The 19063-nt window shown below is 41.3% G+C and overlaps 1 protein-coding gene across 3 annotated transcripts in view; it reads right to left on the bottom strand.

The window, feature by feature from the left end:
- The window catches only part of ATP8A1 (ATPase phospholipid transporting 8A1), a 228475-nt gene that overhangs the window by 188032 nt on the left and 21380 nt on the right, over window positions 1-19063 (bottom strand). For all 3 annotated transcript variants that reach the window (XM_043871058.1, XM_043871060.1, XM_043871059.1), the window contains exons 2-4: window positions 8262-8376; window positions 6079-6178; window positions 4917-5015 (exon numbers count right to left, since the gene is read on the bottom strand). In XM_043871058.1, the coding sequence (XP_043726993.1) occupies window positions 4917-5015; window positions 6079-6178; window positions 8262-8376 (314 nt within the window). The remainder of the gene's footprint in view (window positions 1-4916; window positions 5016-6078; window positions 6179-8261; window positions 8377-19063) is intronic.

A 19063-nucleotide genomic window follows, 5' to 3' on the forward strand; every position in this document is an offset into this window, starting at 1 on the left:
AAGCCCAACAGTCGGGCTTAACTACACATATTTGATCACACGGTGGGTTGGCGTGAATGCAAAACTAATGAGTTCTGAAGCTGAGAAGAAACATGAGTTTTGGACTCACGGGACACAAATGAAAACATTTTTCCAGACAAAAGCCTGGGCCTGTAGATGAGCACCCCTAGACCCAGCAGTGCTCACGAGGAGCAGCATAATAGCTGTAGTGTGAGCTCAGTTCATCCAAACAATCAGCCACTGAACTGCGCAAAATGCAAACTGGGCATTCAGAACGCCTCTGCGGAGGCTTGCTGAAAATGACTCTTGCCACATCCACATGTGGGGACACACTGCAATTCTCTCCCATAATAAAACACTCGCTAATAAGTGTCATAATGCAGACTTTAAATAGACAGATTATTGCTTCCAAAAGTAAGCACATGATTTGACAGCAAAGGTTCTCAAATAAATTTTTAAAGTTCTGTTAAGTTTACAGCATCAGTGGAGAATATTTTATGATTGATAAAACTCTAAAATACTTACTCTTTTTTCTGTTGTTGTTAAAAAATATTTTTAAAAATTAGGAAGCAACCCAAAATAAATTTTAGTCCAAAATAATAGTCTAAGGGAAATTGAGATATTTGAAGGTGGTGCAAATATTTTCAAAACAATGCACATCTATGACAGACAAGGGTTAGATTTCCAACTGAGGGAGACAAATAAAAGCTAATTAATGAAACATTCCACTTAAACTGGAAATTTAATCTTAGTGAAACTTAAGGAGATCCTGAATATTACTTTCCATCTGCAGAGAATTCTCATACACGAGCCTCTCCTTCCTCAACCTTCCCACCACACAATAAATTAGGTTAATTGTCGACACATAGTTGTGTTGAATATACATAAGGATCCAACCCAGATAGATTCTAATCTTATTACTACAATAGGAAAGCATCTTTGTTTCCAAAGAAGATCCTTATTCCTTTTAAAACTTATATAGTTTGGAAGAAATGTATATAACTTTCCTTAAATTAAAACACCTCTATTGAATTGTAATCAGAATTCATTTACTATTACTGAGAACTAGTGAATGATTGAATATTATCAATATCTGATTGACAGTGTCATGAACTTTACAGTACTTAAGTACGCAGTGCTGACCACCCCTTCATTCTGGGAACCCTTCCTTCACAAGGCATGTCTTAAGACATCAAGCCCAGGGGTTCTACTTGCCCCTTGGGCCCTTCTTCTTCAGCTCTCAGTGGTGGATTTCCTCAAGGCTTACTCCCTGCCTTCTCTGCTTCTCACTCAACACTCTCTTAGCTCCTTCATAACTATAATTTCAGTGATAATCATTATCAAACATACTGGTCAAGACTCTCATCTGAGATCCAGAAGGTTACATTCAGTGGCCTCCTTCACAGTTTCCTTTGGTAGTCTTAAATGCATCTCAAACTATGTCTGAAGGGCAACCTCTGATTTTATCCCCCAAGACTTGGTACTTGTCTCAGACATGGAACCATATAGCAGCCACTTACACAAACCAGGAACTTGAGATTCGTAAGTACCTTCTCTCCTTTTCACTCCCATGCAATCTATTTCTTCATTCAATAAATGCTGGCAAAGCTTTGTGTCAGATCCCATTACTACTGCTGATACGGCAATGAACGAAAGACAAAAACTCTTGCTCTCAGGGAACTTACACACTAGTGGTTGGAGATAAAGCAGTAATAAAACAAGTAGGATATGTAGAATGTCAGATGGTAGTATCTTGTCAATTTTATTCTTAAATATATATTGAATTCATTTTTCCATATTTCTTTATCTTTACAACGCCACTTAATCTAAGATACTTTGTTTTCATACCAATTATTACCAAAAGTGTTAACTGCCAGTCATTTCCAACTCCTTGGGAACCCATGAACTGTAGCCTGCCAGGCTTCTCCGTTCACGGAGGTTTCCAGGTAAGAATGCTGGAGTGCATAGCCATTCCCTTCTCCGGGGGACCTTCCAGACCCAGGAATTGAACTGGGGTCTCTTGCATGGCAGGTGAATTCTTTATCAGCTGAGCTACCAGGGAAGCCCAACATCTAGTTCTCCTCTATCTCCATGGGCAGGGCTTCCCTGGTGGCTCAGCGGTAAAGAATCCACCCGCAATGCAGAACATGCGGGTTTGAGATGTGGGTTGGATCCCTGGGTTGGGAAGATCCTCTGGAAGAGCAAATGGCAACCCACTGAAATATTCTTGCTTGATAAATCCCATGGACAGAGGAGCCTGGCGGGCTGCCGTTCATGGGGTCTCAAAAGTCAAAAATGACTTAGCAACGAAACAACAACAAATATCTATGGACAATGAGATTACAGCTCCCTTTTGCCGTATATTGTTCTAATATTGTGCTGTAAGTAGATGAAATATGTACCGTTTCTGGGCCAAAATGTACAAGAAGTGAGGGCCTCCATTCTCTCTCCTCCTCTGCTCCGGTGACCACTGACACCCCCCAAAGCAGAGCCCTGATTCAGCTGCATTCCTAAGTGGCTACATGAACAGTGGGCTTCTCTCCCTGCCTTCCTCCTGGACAAAAACCTGCAGTGTCTTCGAGTACATGAAAAATCAACTTATGTTAAAGACACTGACATTTGGGACATGATTTATCACTGCAGCAAAAGTTTAACACATCCGAATACAAATCCTAATGAATGCCTGGCATCTAAGTACTGCTTCATACATTTTTGCTGAATGAATGAACAAATGAATGTATTAATAATTACTGATAAAGATACTCTGTTCAACTATCTAGACTATTCTTTTATTGCTTTTCCTTCTTTAGAAATTAACATTCCAATCTTCCTATTACTTTACAGGTTGATATAAACTTATTAAACCACTCCTACAGAACATTTTTAGTCAATTTCTTAAAAATGCTTTTACTGAAAAACTACTTCACGTGATGTTCTTATTGCCCACAAAACTATTATTAACACCCTTTAGGAATTGCCTGGTTAGCTGCTTCCCAAGAGTACCTGATTATTACGCTATGCCAATAAGAGTTCTGTTGAAAACAAGCAAACAGATTTCTTGCCTTCCGTTTTATTTACCATATATTTTCATAGAATGGGATACTAGAAACAATAGCTAGAGAACTTTCAGTTTTTCTAGAGAAAAGAGGAAAAAGAAAGGAAAAGCAGCTTATAGCAGTGATTATAGGGCAGAGCTCGTTGGAACCAAACTGTCTTATTTGGTCTCTGACAGTCTCGGTTATTAGCCCTGTGACCCTGAGCATGTTACCCTACCCCTCTCTGCCTCCTCTCCCTAATCTATGCAACGGGGATAACAGCAGCAATCTTCTGAAGGTTGTTATGTCTATAGTGTGTGCTCAGTCACGCTAGACTCCTTGTGATCCCCTGGACCATCACCTGCCAGGCTCCTCTGCCCATGGCATTCTCCAGGCAAGAATACTGGAGTGGGTGGCCATTCCCTCCTCCAGGAGATCTTCCCAACTCAGGGACTGAACCCACGTCTCCTCCATCTCCCTGAAGCTGAACAAATGTTGTTATTATTGTTGGTGACTCACCACACCAATACAGAGGAAGAGCATAGGATAGGATGGAATTCAGATTTTAGCAGTTTCTTGCACAAGTTACACACCCTCTCTAAGCTTCAGCTTTTTGAACTTTAAAATGAGGCTAAAATCTAACTTTCAAAATCACTGAAGGAATTAAATGAAAAAATGCAAAAACAGCAGCACAATACCTAGCAAATAAGAGATACTCAATGAAAATTAGGCTAAACAGAGGAAGAAAGGGGAATGCATGAGGCAAAGGAAGACAAAACTGTTTTAAAGACCAATTCTCAAGGACCGCCAAGTGCAAGTCAAGGAGTGTAAGTCTGCGCAGAGTGATGCAGGCAAGAAAAGAGTCTCATGAATTTTCAGCTAGTGGTCCCGGTAAGTAAGCCATTTTCAACTAGACACTATGATGGTTTATACACAGATGCATGCACACATACAACCTGTTTGTACTCCTGGATACTTGGATGTTTTTGAGGCTGATGATCTCAGTGGTCAGTTGACCCATTTCTAATTGGCCTAATGATGCTACAGCTCATGTGTTCTTCATGAGATCCCAATTTGATTCTTTACAAAATAATATCAATATTTGTACAACTTTACATTGGAGCTTTCTAAAGAATGTCTCAGCCTTTCCTCATCTTACCATCTGACTTGCCTAAGGCTTGACAGATGGTCATCTCAGACAGCCAATGTATTTAAAGGGCATAGGAAAAAAAATACTAGCTTCCTCAACTAAAGCAGCTAAAATAACGGTGAAACAGAGGAAAAAGAAAAGCCTACTTTTATTTTGGGCAGCTTATTTTATCAAGGGGAAACCGACTGACTTCCCCTTTTCTTTACTACTACAGAATAATAAAAATAGCAAATTTGCCGTTACTTTCCTTTAATAAAATAAAGGAAACACAACTAGTTAAAAAAAAAAAAGATGAAAAGGAATCAAAGGTGTCTAATAGGGGAAAACTATGGAAAATGGAAAAATAAAAAAATACAAAAAACTTTTTACCTTTAGAACTTGGAGGTTATCGTGTTTTAACTTGAAATAACCTTCAAGTTGAAACTGAGCATACTTGAAAATAATGTTCAAATATAGTTTTCTCTCCAAGCTAATTACTACATTCAAATTAATTTATTTCATCACAAAGGCACAAACTTAAGGGATCACTGTAATAAGCACTCTGTAATATTAATCCTATAGAAATCAAGAGGAATTAACTCCAGGAATGGGAGCATATTTTAAACACTTTTAAGATGAATAAGTATTTTAAATAGCCTGTATCAAGAATAAAACAACATAGGAAGAAATTGATATTTTAAAATATGTACATAAAATAAGTGTTACATTTATGAAAAAAAACAAGTACTTACAATATCTTCTATTATCTCTTTGATAGCTGCCACAGCCAAAATAAATAAGAGAGGAACCAATGTTGTATAGCGACCTGTTGGTGATACATCAGGTATTTGCTATTTGAAGGAAAAAAATAAATAAAATGGAAGAGAAATTCAGTAAAACTAGCAAGTTTATAATACATTTGAAAACAACAAAGTCTTAATGCTTCTTAAAATATGCTTCATTGATTTTACCAACTTGGTGGAATAACACCAGGTGAGGCAATTTGCTTGAATCTAGTAAGCAGCTGGAAGAAAGTATATTAGTTTCACGGAAGCAGTTGTGTGTAGGACTAACACCTACAAAGGGTGACCGGTTAACCAAATTACAGCATATGCATTCAATAGTAGGTTGGCCAAAAAGTTCATCTGGATTTTTCCATAACACCTTATGGGAAACCCTGAAAGAACTTTTTGACCAAGCCAATAAAATTTCATAAACCATTAAAAATGGTATTTTAGAAATACAATGAATTATATGGGGAAAAATATCCACACATTACTATAAGGGTAAGCAGATAATAAAATATATATACTTTATGATCCCCTTTTTGTAAGTCAATTAACAATGCTTGGTATAGGAAAAAAAAAAAAGACCAGAAGGATACACACCCAAATTTTAAGAGAGCAGCTGTATTTTCCTGGTGATGAAATAACAGAGGTTCAAGTTTTTTCTTTATGCTTTGCTGTGTTTTCTTACTCTTTTTTACATGAACATATAATACTTTTTAATAAAATAAACCTTTCTGATTACAACTAACCCAAGTTCAAAACAAAAAAAGCTTTAAAATGGTAACTCTTGCATTCTAACGTTCATAACTGACAATATTACTGTTTCTAAAATAAATTACTATTTTCAGAAAAAATCCTATCCCTCTTCACCATCCAAAATGAAAAGTCCTTGCCATATTACATTTACAAATGTCTAAAATAAGCTGATGACCATGAATCAAAAGGCTTGAAGAGGTAGCAGCAGCATTCTGACCTGGCTTAGAGCAGGAGCCAGAAATGCCCACCCAAACCAGCTTATCTCTCTGCATTTAGATAAGCTTCAGAAGACTGGTCATGGGCTTAAGAAACACGTTTATTAATATCTGAACACATTATTCTGAGCTAAGGTTTTACAACATGACTTTACCTGGAGCAGTGCAATAAAGAGAAAAAATGAATTAGCCGCTCTTCTGAACTGAGAGTAGAGAAATCTTGGGAGGAATGTGATTATGTTGTATTTTGCGGTGCTAGAAAACAAAAATGAAAAGCAGCATAAAACTTAATTACTCCACAAATAGCATCCACATTTACAAAATCCTATTTTCACCATATAAAATATTAGATGAAAAAAAAAATTAGATGATGAACAACTGCCCTTTGTTTTAAACCAGAAGAATACTGCAAATGGTCATAAACCTCAATGAAAAGGAGTGAAAGTGTAACAAGAAAGAATCTTTTGTTTTCAAATACAATATTACAAGTTAATCACTAAAGGGATGTTTCCTACAAGCTTAAATGATGCACAATAGCCCATCTCTTTGAACTCTGCCTCCTAGGTAATGAGCCCTAAGCTAAAATACCTATGTTTAGCTCACAGGAAACATCCTGACCACGCCCACTTGTAAATGCCTGCAGGAAGAAATTAACACATCCCCTCTGGGGATGATGGGAACCAGGAAGTGTCTGACTTCACTCCCTCAGCTTTCAGTAATAAAGTGAAAGTGAAAGTCGCTCAGTCGTGTCCGACTCTTTGCGACCCCATGGACTGTAGCCCACCAGGCTCCTCCATCCATGGGATTTTCTAGGCAAGAGTACTGGAGTGGGGTGCCATTGCCTTCTCCAGGGATCTTCCCGACCCAGGGATGGAACCCTGGTCTCCCGCACTGCGGGCAGACGCTTTACCGTCTGAGCCACCAATAAAAGCCGCCTGAATTCTAACTCAAGCAAGACGGTTCTCTGAGGGGGCTTGAGCCCACCATCTCAGTTGCTGATTTTCTGAATAAAGCCACTACTCCTTTCCCAACAGCTTGTCTTTCTGTTACCGGCTTGTCCCGAGGCAAGCAGGACAAGCTGAGACGCAGGAAGAAAAGGAATCATCTAAGTAGTAACAGTTTGATTTTCTGCATAGTTTCTTCTCTTCCCTTTGGCCAGTCCCTTTGTTATCATCACTAGCAATGGCTTACAAAGAAGAGCAACTTTAGTTAAGGTAGTGGATGATATGTTGGGCTTCCCTGGTGGCTCAGAGGGTAAAGCGTCTGCCTGCAATGCGGGAGGCCCGGGTTCGATCCCTGGGTCGGGAAGATCCCCTGGAGAAGGAAATGGCAACCCACTCCAGTATTCTTCCCTGGAGAAGCCCATGGATGGAGGAGCGTGGTAGGCTACAGTCCAAAATCTTGCCCCCAAAAATCAACAATTGGAGCAGGACCAGAAATATAAAATTGAGATGGCGTCCCTGGACCACTTCAGTGAAATGGGGAGTTTTCTGGGGGTCTATTAGAATTTTCTTCACTGCCGCTCTAGAAACTTGAATAGGACTCCACACTAAACACATCAGATGTGTCCATAATCAGGAAGGCACCATCATTTAGGCCTCAGAAACATCCAATCTTCCTCTTGTTGATTAAACAGAAGATTAACCACATAACCCAAGCTCAGAAAAGTTACTCTAGAATTTGAAGATGTAAAAATTAATTTTAAATGGTAATTTCACAAATCTAGGAGTTCTGTCACCAGAAAACCACTGGGCTGACATGTGGTGGTGATGGGGGGTGGTCTTCACTTGGCTCCAGGGGCCTCTCAGTGAATAGTGCTTCTAAGAGGTCTTCTTTTACATTATTGTTGGAAGGAAAATAGAACAGTGAAGTAACTCTCACACCCTCCGTTCCTGGACACCACACTAAATTTTTCAAGCATAAAAAGTCAATATTTAAAGACTATTTGACACAAAGGAGTTCTAAGAGAACTGCAAAGACTTCTTTTAAAAGGTGTAAATCTACTCATCAAAAACAATAGTTCACAGGTCTACTAACAGGTTTAAGACAAAGGCACCTCCCCATGAACTGCTTTCGTTACTCAGATACTATAAATAGAATTGGCAGCATATGGCTGCTTAGCCTTTCTGCTCTTTCCTACTTCTAGATTCTTATTAACATCTCCTTATTGGCTGGAAGATAGAGAAACAGCTGATCTGCACTCCTTCAGCAAGCTCTTAAATATTAAACTGATTTAATGAAAGCTCCTTGCAAGTATTTTCTTTTCGGCCGGGCTGGGGAGATGCCCTCCCAAGTTCTGCTGCGGTAGCTGGTCCCAATCTTCTTTGGTAGTTCCTACCTGACATGGTTATTGCAGAATTTTGTCAGTTGGGGCTGGTTGATGAATATAGTCCTTATTTCCTCCTGGTCAGCCAGTGACGTCTTCTCTGAAACATCATCAGTCTTCTCATAACCTTAGAGAGAGACAGACTCTTCTTATTTGATAAGAAATGCTTCATTGTATTATCCAGACCAAAACCACATTTCCTAACTAGCCTAGAGCCTAAAATCTGTTAAAAGCTATATGAAAGTGAAAGTCACTCAGTCGTGTCCAACTCGTTGCAACCCCATGGTCTATACAGGCCATGGAATTCTCCAGGCCAGTATACTGGAGTGGGTAGCCTTTCCCTTCTCCAGGGGGTCTTCCCAACCCAGGGATCGAACCCAGGTCTCCCACATTGCAGGCAGGTTCTTTACCAGCTGAGCCACAAGAGAAATCCAAGCATACGGCAGTGGGTAGCCTATCCCTTCTCCAGCAGATCTTCCTGACCCAGGAATCGAACCAGGGTCTCCTGCATTGCAGGCGGATTCTTTACCAACTGAGCTATCTGGGAAAGCCCATACGCTACCCCCTCATTGGTGCTGTTTCTCTTCTAATAAAAAGAACCCCCCCCCCCCACATTTAACATTTCTACTACATTTATTAATAAAAGGCAGCATTTTAGAGTCATGTCAAAGCTGACCCAATTCAAAAACAGTGACATCCATTTTTAATTTGTACTCTTCCCCAGAAAGAGTACAACTTAGTTCCTTTCATTACATATAAACATGTCCAAAACAGCACAAAATTCTAAAATGGTTTATAGTTTTAGACAAGACTAACAACACAGAGGTAATGACAATGCATTCTGAAATTTTAAACATACCATTTAATGCATTTCTGGTTTTTGTTCTATCTTTGTAGATAAAGATAGAGGAAAAAGATAAATAGTAAGGTTTAAACAGATAACCACCACGATGATCTAGCTCACTATGATCATCCTAATCTTTCCAGTAATTAGAATTTATGTTCACAGATGAATTTTAAGTTTCTTAAGATCATCCTCAGCCACCCCCCAGTCACTAAAACAATGTAAACAGATACAGGCCATTTCATTTGGGTAACATCTTGCTGCAATGTTGACAACACTTTTACATAATGCTTTGAGAAAAGCAGAAAAAAATTAAACTACTTATTTTACTTTCTAGTAAGAAATAAATAAGACTGAATCAAATCAGTCCCTTACTCCTTTCCTAGGAAGAGTTGCCAACAGTACTTTATCTCAAAAACCCACTTCTCTTCTCTTTTCTGCCCTGCCAGTGCCAGCTCCTCCCCAAAGCCCTGCCGACGGGAGGTCTCTTCTGAAGGATTCTCTGTTAAAGGCAGCGAGCCTCCCTGTGTTTCCACAGGCCTCTGTGCCTCCCAGTCCCTGGACCACCTCCGCTATCAGAGGGCAACTCCCCGGGGCAAGGACTGGCTTTTCACTCATCTAACACCAGCACCAACAAACAGCAAGTACCTGATCATTGTTTGCTGAATAAAAACCGAAGGACAAAGGAGTGGTTAGGTGGCCACTGAGAGCAAGTCAATGCCTCTCCACCCACTGATAAAGTCACCAGTCGCAGTGAAGTGCTGGTAATAAAAGCCTGCCCGAGGGCTTTCTCGCTCTAGCGTTCATCACTCAGCTGTGTCCCCCTCTTTGTGACCACATGCACCGTAGCTCCCAGGTTCCTCTGTCCATGGGATTCTCCAGGCCAGAATACTGGAGTGGGTCGTCTTTCCCTTCTCCAGGGGACCTTCCCAACTCAGGGATCGAACCTGGGTCTTCCGCATTGCAAGCAGATTCTTTTACTGTCTGAACCACCAGGGAAGTCTTTGTTACTCTGTGAAACCAGAAAACATCTGGGGCTTCCTACAAAGTGGAGGGAACACAGTGTAGGGACCAGGAGGGTGAGGAAGTGTCCTGTGTGCAGATAAGGGCAACACAGGGCAAAGCTGCTGAGGAATGCACAAAAGGCGAAGACAAGACGGGTGAGATTCGGCGCTGAAGAAGCACGGAGGCCAGGCTGCAAAGGGCCTCTCAGGCTTGTCAAGAAGTTTGGGGGGCATCCTCTGGTTGGCAGTGAGCCCCCGAAAGCTTTCTATGTAGAGAGGCACAATATGACAGTCACACCGTATGCTCATCACTCGGAGGTCACACGGTTCCAAATTAGATACTGTCATGCTCATGGTGCAGTTTTAGACTTATTAGTGGCTTTGTCCATCCATGGTCACACAGTTAATAATTATCAGTCGCTATGCCACATTTTAGAAAAGGCAGAGGAACCAGAGATCAAATTCCCCACATCCGCTGGATCATCGAAAAAGCAAGAGTTCCAGAAAAAGATCTATTTCTGCTTTATTGACTATGCCAAAGCCTTTGACTGTGTGGATCACAATAAACTGTGGAAAATTCTGAAAGAGATGGGAATACCAGACCATCTGACCTGCCTCTTGAGAAACCTGTATGCAGGTCAAGAAGCAACAGTTAGAACTGGACATAGAACAACAGACTGGTTCCAAATAGGAAAAGGAGTGTGTCAAGGCTGTATATTGTCACCCTGCTTATTTAACTTATATGCAGAGTACATCATGAGAAATGCTGGGCTGGAAGAAGCACAAGCTGGAATCAAGATTGCCAGGAGAAATATCAATAACCTCAGATATGCAGGTGACACCACCTTTATGGCAGAAAGTGAAGAAGAACTAAAGAATCTCTTGATGAAAGTGAAAGAGGAGAGTGAAAAAGTTGGCTTAAGGCTCAACATTCAGAAAACTAAGATCATGGCATCTGGTCCCATCACTTCATGGCAAATAGATGGGGAAACAGTGGAAACAGTGTCAGAGTTTATTTTTCTGGGCTCCAAAATCACTGCAGATGGTGATTGCAGCCATGAAATTAAAAAACGCTTACTCCTTGGAAGGAAAGTTATGACCAACCTAGACAGCATATTAAAAAGCAGAGACATTACTTTGCCAACAAAGGTCTGTCTAGTCAAGGCTATGGTTTTTCCAGTGGTCATATATGGATGTGAGAGTTGAACTATAAAGAAAGCTAAGCACAGAAGAATTGATGCTTTTGAACTGTGGTGTTGGAGAAGACTCTTGAGAGTCCCTTGGACTGCAAGGAGATCCAACCAGTCCATCCTAAAGAAAATCAGTCCTGGGTGTTCACTGGAAGGACTGATGTTGAAGCTGAAACTCCAATACTTTGGCCACCTGATACGAAGAGTTGACTCACTGGAAAAGACCCTGATGCTGGGAGGGATTGGGGGCAGGAGGAGAAGGGGATGACAGAGGATGAGATGGCTGGATGGCATCACCGACTCGATGGACATGAGTTTGAGTAAACTCCGGGAGTTGGTGATGGACAGGGAGGCCTGGCATGCTGCGGTTCATGGGGTCACAAAGAGTCAGACATGACTGAGCGACTGAACTGAACTGAACTGATGCCACATTTTAAACACAGTGGATTTTCCTCCCTAGTGTATACAATCAAAATTTCATACAGGGATTGTTTTCTCCAAAAACTCATAGTTTAAAACCCTAACCCTGGATGTGATGTTGTCAGGAGGAGAAACTTTTTCAAGATGATGGTGGGACCATAAAAAGAGGAGTTAAAAGTCCCCCTTTTAAAAGAAGCCCAGAGAGATCCCTTACCCCCTCCACTTGTGAGGACATAGCAAGAAGATGGTCCTGTATTAACCAGGAGGTGGGCCCTCACCAGACACCAGATCTGCTAGTGCCTTGATTTTGGATTTCCCAGCCTCCATAATGGGCTTCCCTACTGGCTCAGAGGGTAGAAAATCTGCCTGCAGTGCAGGAAATCCAGGTTTGATCCCAGGGTCGGGAAGATGCTGTGAGGTAGGAAATGACAGCCCACTCCAGTATTATTTACTGGAGAACTCCATGGACAGGGGAGCCTGGTCGCTCCCTGGGATCCCAGCGAGTTGGACACGACGGAATGACTAACACACACAACCCCACACAGACTCCAGAATTGTGAGAAATAAATTTGTTATTCACAAACTAGCTAGTCTACGGTATTGTGTTATAGCAGCCGGAACAGACCAAGTTACGGATTATCAAATAGAGGCATAGCAATATTAAAAGTTTTAAAAATCTTTCATTAGATTTTCCCTGAAGATAGCATAAAGACCATAGTGTAGAGTCAATGGTACCTTGCTAGACAAAGAGCCTCAAGAAAACCAGCTCTCCACTCTGCTCTGAACTGATATTCTCAAGTTGTACTTACTTTACATAACTGGATATTCTCAGCTGAGGAGTTAGGTGTCACTCCTTACTCTGTACTTGTTATTTCACCTGCTCCCCCTGTTTCACTGAGAGTTATTGAAATAGTACACCCCTGGCTTAGAGTGAGCACTCAGTATCTGAAGAACTAGCAGATGAGCAAAAAACATATTTAACAATATATCAAGAACAGATCTTTGTCTTCAATGTAGACACAGGTTATCCAAGTCTGTAAGACTGACGCATAAATTCAAAATGACAACTAGTAAGTTTAAGACGAGAAATAATTGCCATAGGAACTAGGGTAATTGCAGTCCCACGATCAGTAGAACTCTCCCCCTGTTGGCCTCTGTAGAAAGTCCAATGACCAAGTGATGGTGTCTGGTGAGCACGTGAAGCAACCTACTGGTAGCTAGATGACATGGGCCAAATGGCGTTTGGCCAGCAAGGCTTGATGCGCTCCACTCCACAGCAGGGGCCAATGCACTGTAGGACCGAAAACTTCACAGCCTGTCAGGATACCTTGGCAATGGGGCCAGGATACCAAGTCTGCAGGCCAACACGTCTCCTCCCCTCCAAAGAGCTAAGGAGAGTACTGCCAGTTTTTAACTCCATGATTCACTCTCTTCCAGACCATCTCCATCTCCAAATTCAAACTGACCTTTAATCTTCCAGTGGGATGGCCATCGAAACCTGCAGGCCTAAGGACAGATTTGCCCCTTGTGCCGAGAACTCGGCTCCTAGCACGCGTTGATCTTGCACAGAAAAAAGAAGGCAAGCTTGTTTTCCTCTTTGCAAGTTCTTGGGAGCATCCCAACATGGCCCCCATGTATGCAAGCTAATGATGACCACGCCACCAAATACACAGCCCTTCCTCACATTTTGGATTCTCCCGGAGAATCCCTCAGGCGTTGGCCCCATTGTCCTCAGTATCCAGCCAGGCATGTGACATCCACTAAAGCATCATTACTCTTCTGACACCAACAGTTCTGCTGGGCAAACCTCTGCAGCCACCTTCACACAGCTAACTCTGCCAGGATTAAAAATGAGCAAGGGCTCGATAGTGGCTTCTGAAATACCTCAGCTTATTTTGATGAGATACTCCCCAAAGTCTACAATGTCTTTTTTTTTCCCTTTAGTTTTACTATCTAAAACAATTTTTACTTTATATTGGTGCAAAGTTGATTAACAATTCAGGTGTAGAGTGAAGTTATTCAGTTATACATATATTATACATGTATCTATTCTTTTCCAAATTCTTTTCCCATTTCAGACCAGCAAGAATCAATCCTATCTTCCCAAATAAACCCCCCTGGGCCAGCTTTTATTGAAATAAAGAAAAGGCCAAACAGTATAGACAATGATTCTCTAGTTCAGAATTCTGGATATGCTGAAAATTTCATATTTTGTGTTTTCAACATCCCAATTGATTATTGCCCCCGGCAGAAAAGCATTTGTTTTCTGAATTACAGTTTATTTCAATTAATGATAAAATTACTTAGTATTTCCTAAGCACATATCAACCTGGGGATTTTACTAGACCAAATTCTGCTTTCTTGGTTACAAAATGACGAAATGCTACTTTTGAGACTTTTGAAGGATCAGTAATCTCAGTGTAAGGAAACAGAGTCACACATGACTTTTAGTTACTGAAACGTACTACTAGATATTACTTTGTATTACTAAGTAAGGATATAGAAGCAACAACCTCCTGCAGACTATTTCAATTTTCAAGAATAATTTTCATTATCAAGAAAACATAAGATGATCATGGGACAGCGTCTCAATCATGGCCCCAAAGTGAACACTCGGTTCATCCCCCCCGACAGCATTTATTATTAAACCCGCTCGGCAGTTGTGAGGTGAGCTCTAAGTTCCACTAAGGACTTAGGTGACCCTGTGCACATAATCCCTAGGGGCTATTGCCTTTCCGTGTAAAATGAGAAATGTAAGCAAATACAGTAAGTCCCCTACATATGAACCCTCAAGTTGCAAAATTTCAAAGATGTGAACGGATTATAAGCCTATTACAGTACAGTACTGAATACCCGACGGTCAGCCTATGAACAAACTGACCTTGACGAACACTCTCTCAGAACAGAATTTGTTCCTATGTAGGGACTCACTGTAATCTGAAATTCTCTCTCAGCGTTAAAATCCTGTGAAATTAGAATCTGCTGAGCACCAAGAAGAAAACAGTGAATACCTCATTTGTTCAGATGAACAGGGAAATTTAAAAAAAAATAAAAATCTCCCTACTTGAGCCAGATGTTTCAGAGCAGCAGCTGCTTTACACAATCAGCCGCCAAAACACGGGCAGAAAGTCAGATGCGCTTTGTCCTTGCAGGTGAATCTCCACGTTTGAAAAGATAAGGCGTGACCACAGGCTGCTGCCAGCACCCACCTGGCCCCCACCCACGGACCAGTGTCTACTGGGCTACCAAGTTTTCCTTTCTTCCTCCACCCAGGTACACGGTCATATGCTTAAACGCACACAGTTCAATGAGGAGAGAAGAAAAACGCTCAACAGTTAAGGTGAAAGACTTTGCACCCTCTCATACAATTACAGCAGAAGCATATCTCTGAAAATTTCCATTTCTTGTCATAAACATCATGACCCAATCTGCTCATTCATTCATTCAACATAGTTAAGTGCCTACGATGAGCCAGGCATTTTTTTTAAAAGTTGAAGAAACAGCTTAAAAGAAGGTTCCCTTCTCTTAGGAACTTACTTTCAAGAAGAAAGCAAGATAACTACAGATCATGATGTGTAGGATGAAGGAAGTAGAACAGGCGATTGACAAATGATTGACAGAACTCTCTGTGCCTCAGTCTCATCATCTTTATAATGGACTTGATGATAATAGGTATAGACAGCAACAGTTAACAGGTACAAGAGCAATGCTTTGCATTCAATAAGAAGAGTTCCATAAATACTAGCTGTTCTCACAGTTGTTGCTGCCGTCCTTACTGCTATCGGAGCGTTCTACTGAGCAGTAAGGGACCAGCTCTCCAAGGAGAGGCTGAGCTGAGCCCTCAATGAGAAAAGAGAAAAGACAGTGTGAACCAGACCCGGGAAGAGCAGGAACAAAGCCAGGAGGCAAGAATGGCCTTGGCATTTCCAGAAACGGGAGGACAGGGGGAGCCATCAAACAAGCAGGGACAGAGCCAGACTGGAAGAAACAATAAGAAACTTGAATTTACATCCTTCATGTGGTAGGAATCCACAGAAAAGTTTTAGGCAGGAAGATCGTTTTGAGGCCGAGTTAATTCAGGTAAGATGACGAGGCGTGGGTGAGACAGTGGTGACAGGGATGAAGCGGATGATACTTGGCATTTTTTGTGGGGTGGAGCTGGTCTGCCCCTCACAGCCTCTCCATCATTTCATCCTGTTTGATGCCACATGTACCCACTGTCTGATGCTCCAAACCAAAGCCCAAGATTGGAATGAAATTTAGGACTTTAAATATAGCAAGTGATTAAGCACTTCATAGAATTCTCTTTGCAGCCAGAAAATTCTAGCCTTAGATAGCACACATCTTTCTCTAATTATAATAGAAACACAGTCTAACCAAGGAAGGCATTATAGTGCTTGGGGGCACACAGCGTGAAATCAGAGAGATGGTTGAGGTTCCTTAGTTGTGAGATATGGTTACCTTAGATGGATTACTTAGCTCTGACTACCCACCTTCTCTCACAGGATTCTGTGCAGACTAAATGAGAAAAAGCACTCCCCACAATAAGTGCCTAGCTCTTCATGCACACATAAATAGTACAGCCACTATTTTTCTTGTTGAAATCAAAAAGGCAGGCTGTGAGGAGAAGGAGCAAGTTTTCTAGTAAGATCAGTGTTCAGATTCAGATTATGACACTTCTACTTAGCACTGGGCAAATTATTTTATATCTGAGCCTCAGCCTCCTCACATAAAACAGGGTTCACATGAGGATTAAGTGATAATGTTAGTGATGCAGCACAATATGATCATCCAAGCGGTCCCGGTCACCCTATCCTTTACTCAGAGATTATAAAGCTACTCTCTCCTTCAAAACATTTGAGATGCGAAAAACGAAAGTCTTAGGGGCCTACTGAGGTAGGTACTAACGTTTAAAACTTGGGAGGATAATATTTAATTAAAGCTGGGACCAGTGAATAAAGCTAGAGAGTGAAATAACAGATTTTACCCTATGATTTTATAAATTAATATCAAATAAGTACATGTTTTCCTAAAACTGTCATCTGTACGGGGTTATGCAACAGAAGCAGGGGTGGGTAGGTGGGAGGGAGAAGAGAACAGGACACAAAACCATTCTGCTGCCTGGGAAGACGGTTCTGAGCCAGCACGCTTCTGCAGACTTGGCTTTATCGCAGTTGTAAGTAAGGCTGTACATGGAGTCAGAATACACACATGGCCTCCTAAGCAAATTCAGGAGAGTCCCACTATTAAGATATATCCTTTTACTCTGTGGCTTCTAATATCAGACACCAAAGAGACCACATTGATTGCTTGCATTTCGTGAGCTAGAATGAAATCTTTAGACAACAGCCTAATATAAAAATACTAACTAGAAAACTAGCCAGAGACTTCAAAGGCACAACTGCAGAATTCAGGTGTGACTAAAGCTAGGCGCTACTCAGTAGGAAGTTATGAGTGTTACCTGTGGTCCTTTCCAAGGTTTAATAGGTTTTTTATTTTGTTCGCTGGGGAAAATAAAAATAAATTAAAAGTCCTCATTTAATAATTTTTTGTTTTTGGTTCAAGCGTCTGGAGTAAAACAATCTTTGGTTGAGCAATTTAGACATTTGTATTTTAGTTATTGTGTTTTTAGTGGTTACCATATATATTGTTTATGTAATTAGAAATACAGAAGCAGTTACTAGAGCTACAAAAGAGACTTGAAGTCGCATATTCTGCATTGTTGGAGTGGAACAGTCGTTTCAAACATTCGATTGTGAGCCTGACTGCAGCTGTCTCCAGACCGAGAGGGAACAAAAGGAAGGAACCACTACCCTGGCAGCAACGAACTGGGTGCTTTAAAGGTTAAAACTCACATACTACCATTTCAAATATGGTATTGAAGAAATAAACACCTTTGAAAGCATGGAAACTAAATAGAAGCTCCTCAGCAATGCGTCTCAAATTTCTATACCATGACTACAATAGCCAGAGGGGAAATGAAATTTTCAATTGCATCAATACACCTTCTTGTTCTGAATATTGATTCAGGCTCTATGCAGTGAACATCTGTTGATCATTCCAGTTCAGTGTCTGCTTCTCCTGAAAAGAGTTGTTGGTTTTCCTTGGAGAACCCCCCTCCCCCTACTGTAGGCAGTGGGGCTGGTCCCTCAAAATACAATTCCCCTTTTTGACTTAAAGGTGGGCACATGACCCGTGCTAAGCTAATCACAGGCAGTTTGCTGTCGTGACATATGAAAAGGCTAATGAGCACAGATAAGAGGGATTCTGAGGTCTGCCCATTAGTCCAGCTGATTTGCACGCTCCTTGATCTTCCTGGAAAAGCTTTTCACTTGATTCTGGGAACAATTCTACCTACTTGAATATTATGCTCAGCTTCCATAGTATGAATTTAAGCAGAGACATTTCAGTCCTCTGCTAGAAGCCAAGTCCTGTCCCAATGTCCATTTAATTACGGAGCTGGGCATTGACACTGGACCCAAACCTGGCTTCTCTTCTCCAAGGAGCTGAATCCTACTCTCTGTTCCCCAGTCAAGCTGGCTTTTCTGCTCTGCATAAAACAATGACCTGGAAGCACACACAAGCAATTACCCTGCCCCACAAATATCATGAAGCTGCCTGGAACCCTTCCCGACACACCCTGCTTGATGGATCAGATCTCCCCTGATGTTAAGAGCTGCCCCATCCAAGTCCTGAGTCCAGTACATTCTATAGGTCTTTCCACCCTAAGGAACTTGCACAACAGTCAAAACGCTTCCCACACACCCAGCTTCTTCTCCTTTACTCTCTTGTTCACGCAATTGTGATGTTAGCTCATTATCCTCAAGCCCATTTAAGTTATAACGAAATGCCATAACAATATCCACTTACCCAGATGATGTAAAACACGGTTATCGGCTTCGAAAAATTGTTTTTCATGTTACAAAAGAGTCCACTCCCCATCGCCAACAATTCTTCTCAAAATGATGAAGAAACTTTGCTTCACATATGGAGAACTCCTGATGGTCAGAGGGCCAGTGAATTGAGAAGCCAGGAAAACATTTGGAAACGGATCAAGTCCAGGTCACTTCTAGAGCTTTACCATTGATGGATGCATTTATTCATTCAATGCTTAGGCTTGACCTAACCTCTGCCTCTGACCCCATTTCTCCTTACTGGCCCTATTCCACCTCAACACAGTGGTTCCAACCATGACTTTCTCCTACTTCGTGGGTACTATTGGATGTCAACGCAGTCTCCCTAACCAATCCTCCTTGAAGCATCATCTGAAAAAGCTTTGACTATACAGTGGTCTTTTGACCACTCCAACACTAATCTGTTCACCTACATCCTGAGGTCAACTGAGAATAATACTAG

The sequence above is a fragment of the Cervus elaphus genome, chromosome 17, assembly GCF_910594005.1.
Source record: "Cervus elaphus chromosome 17, mCerEla1.1, whole genome shotgun sequence".
NCBI classification, from domain to species: Eukaryota; Metazoa; Chordata; class Mammalia; order Artiodactyla; family Cervidae; genus Cervus; species Cervus elaphus.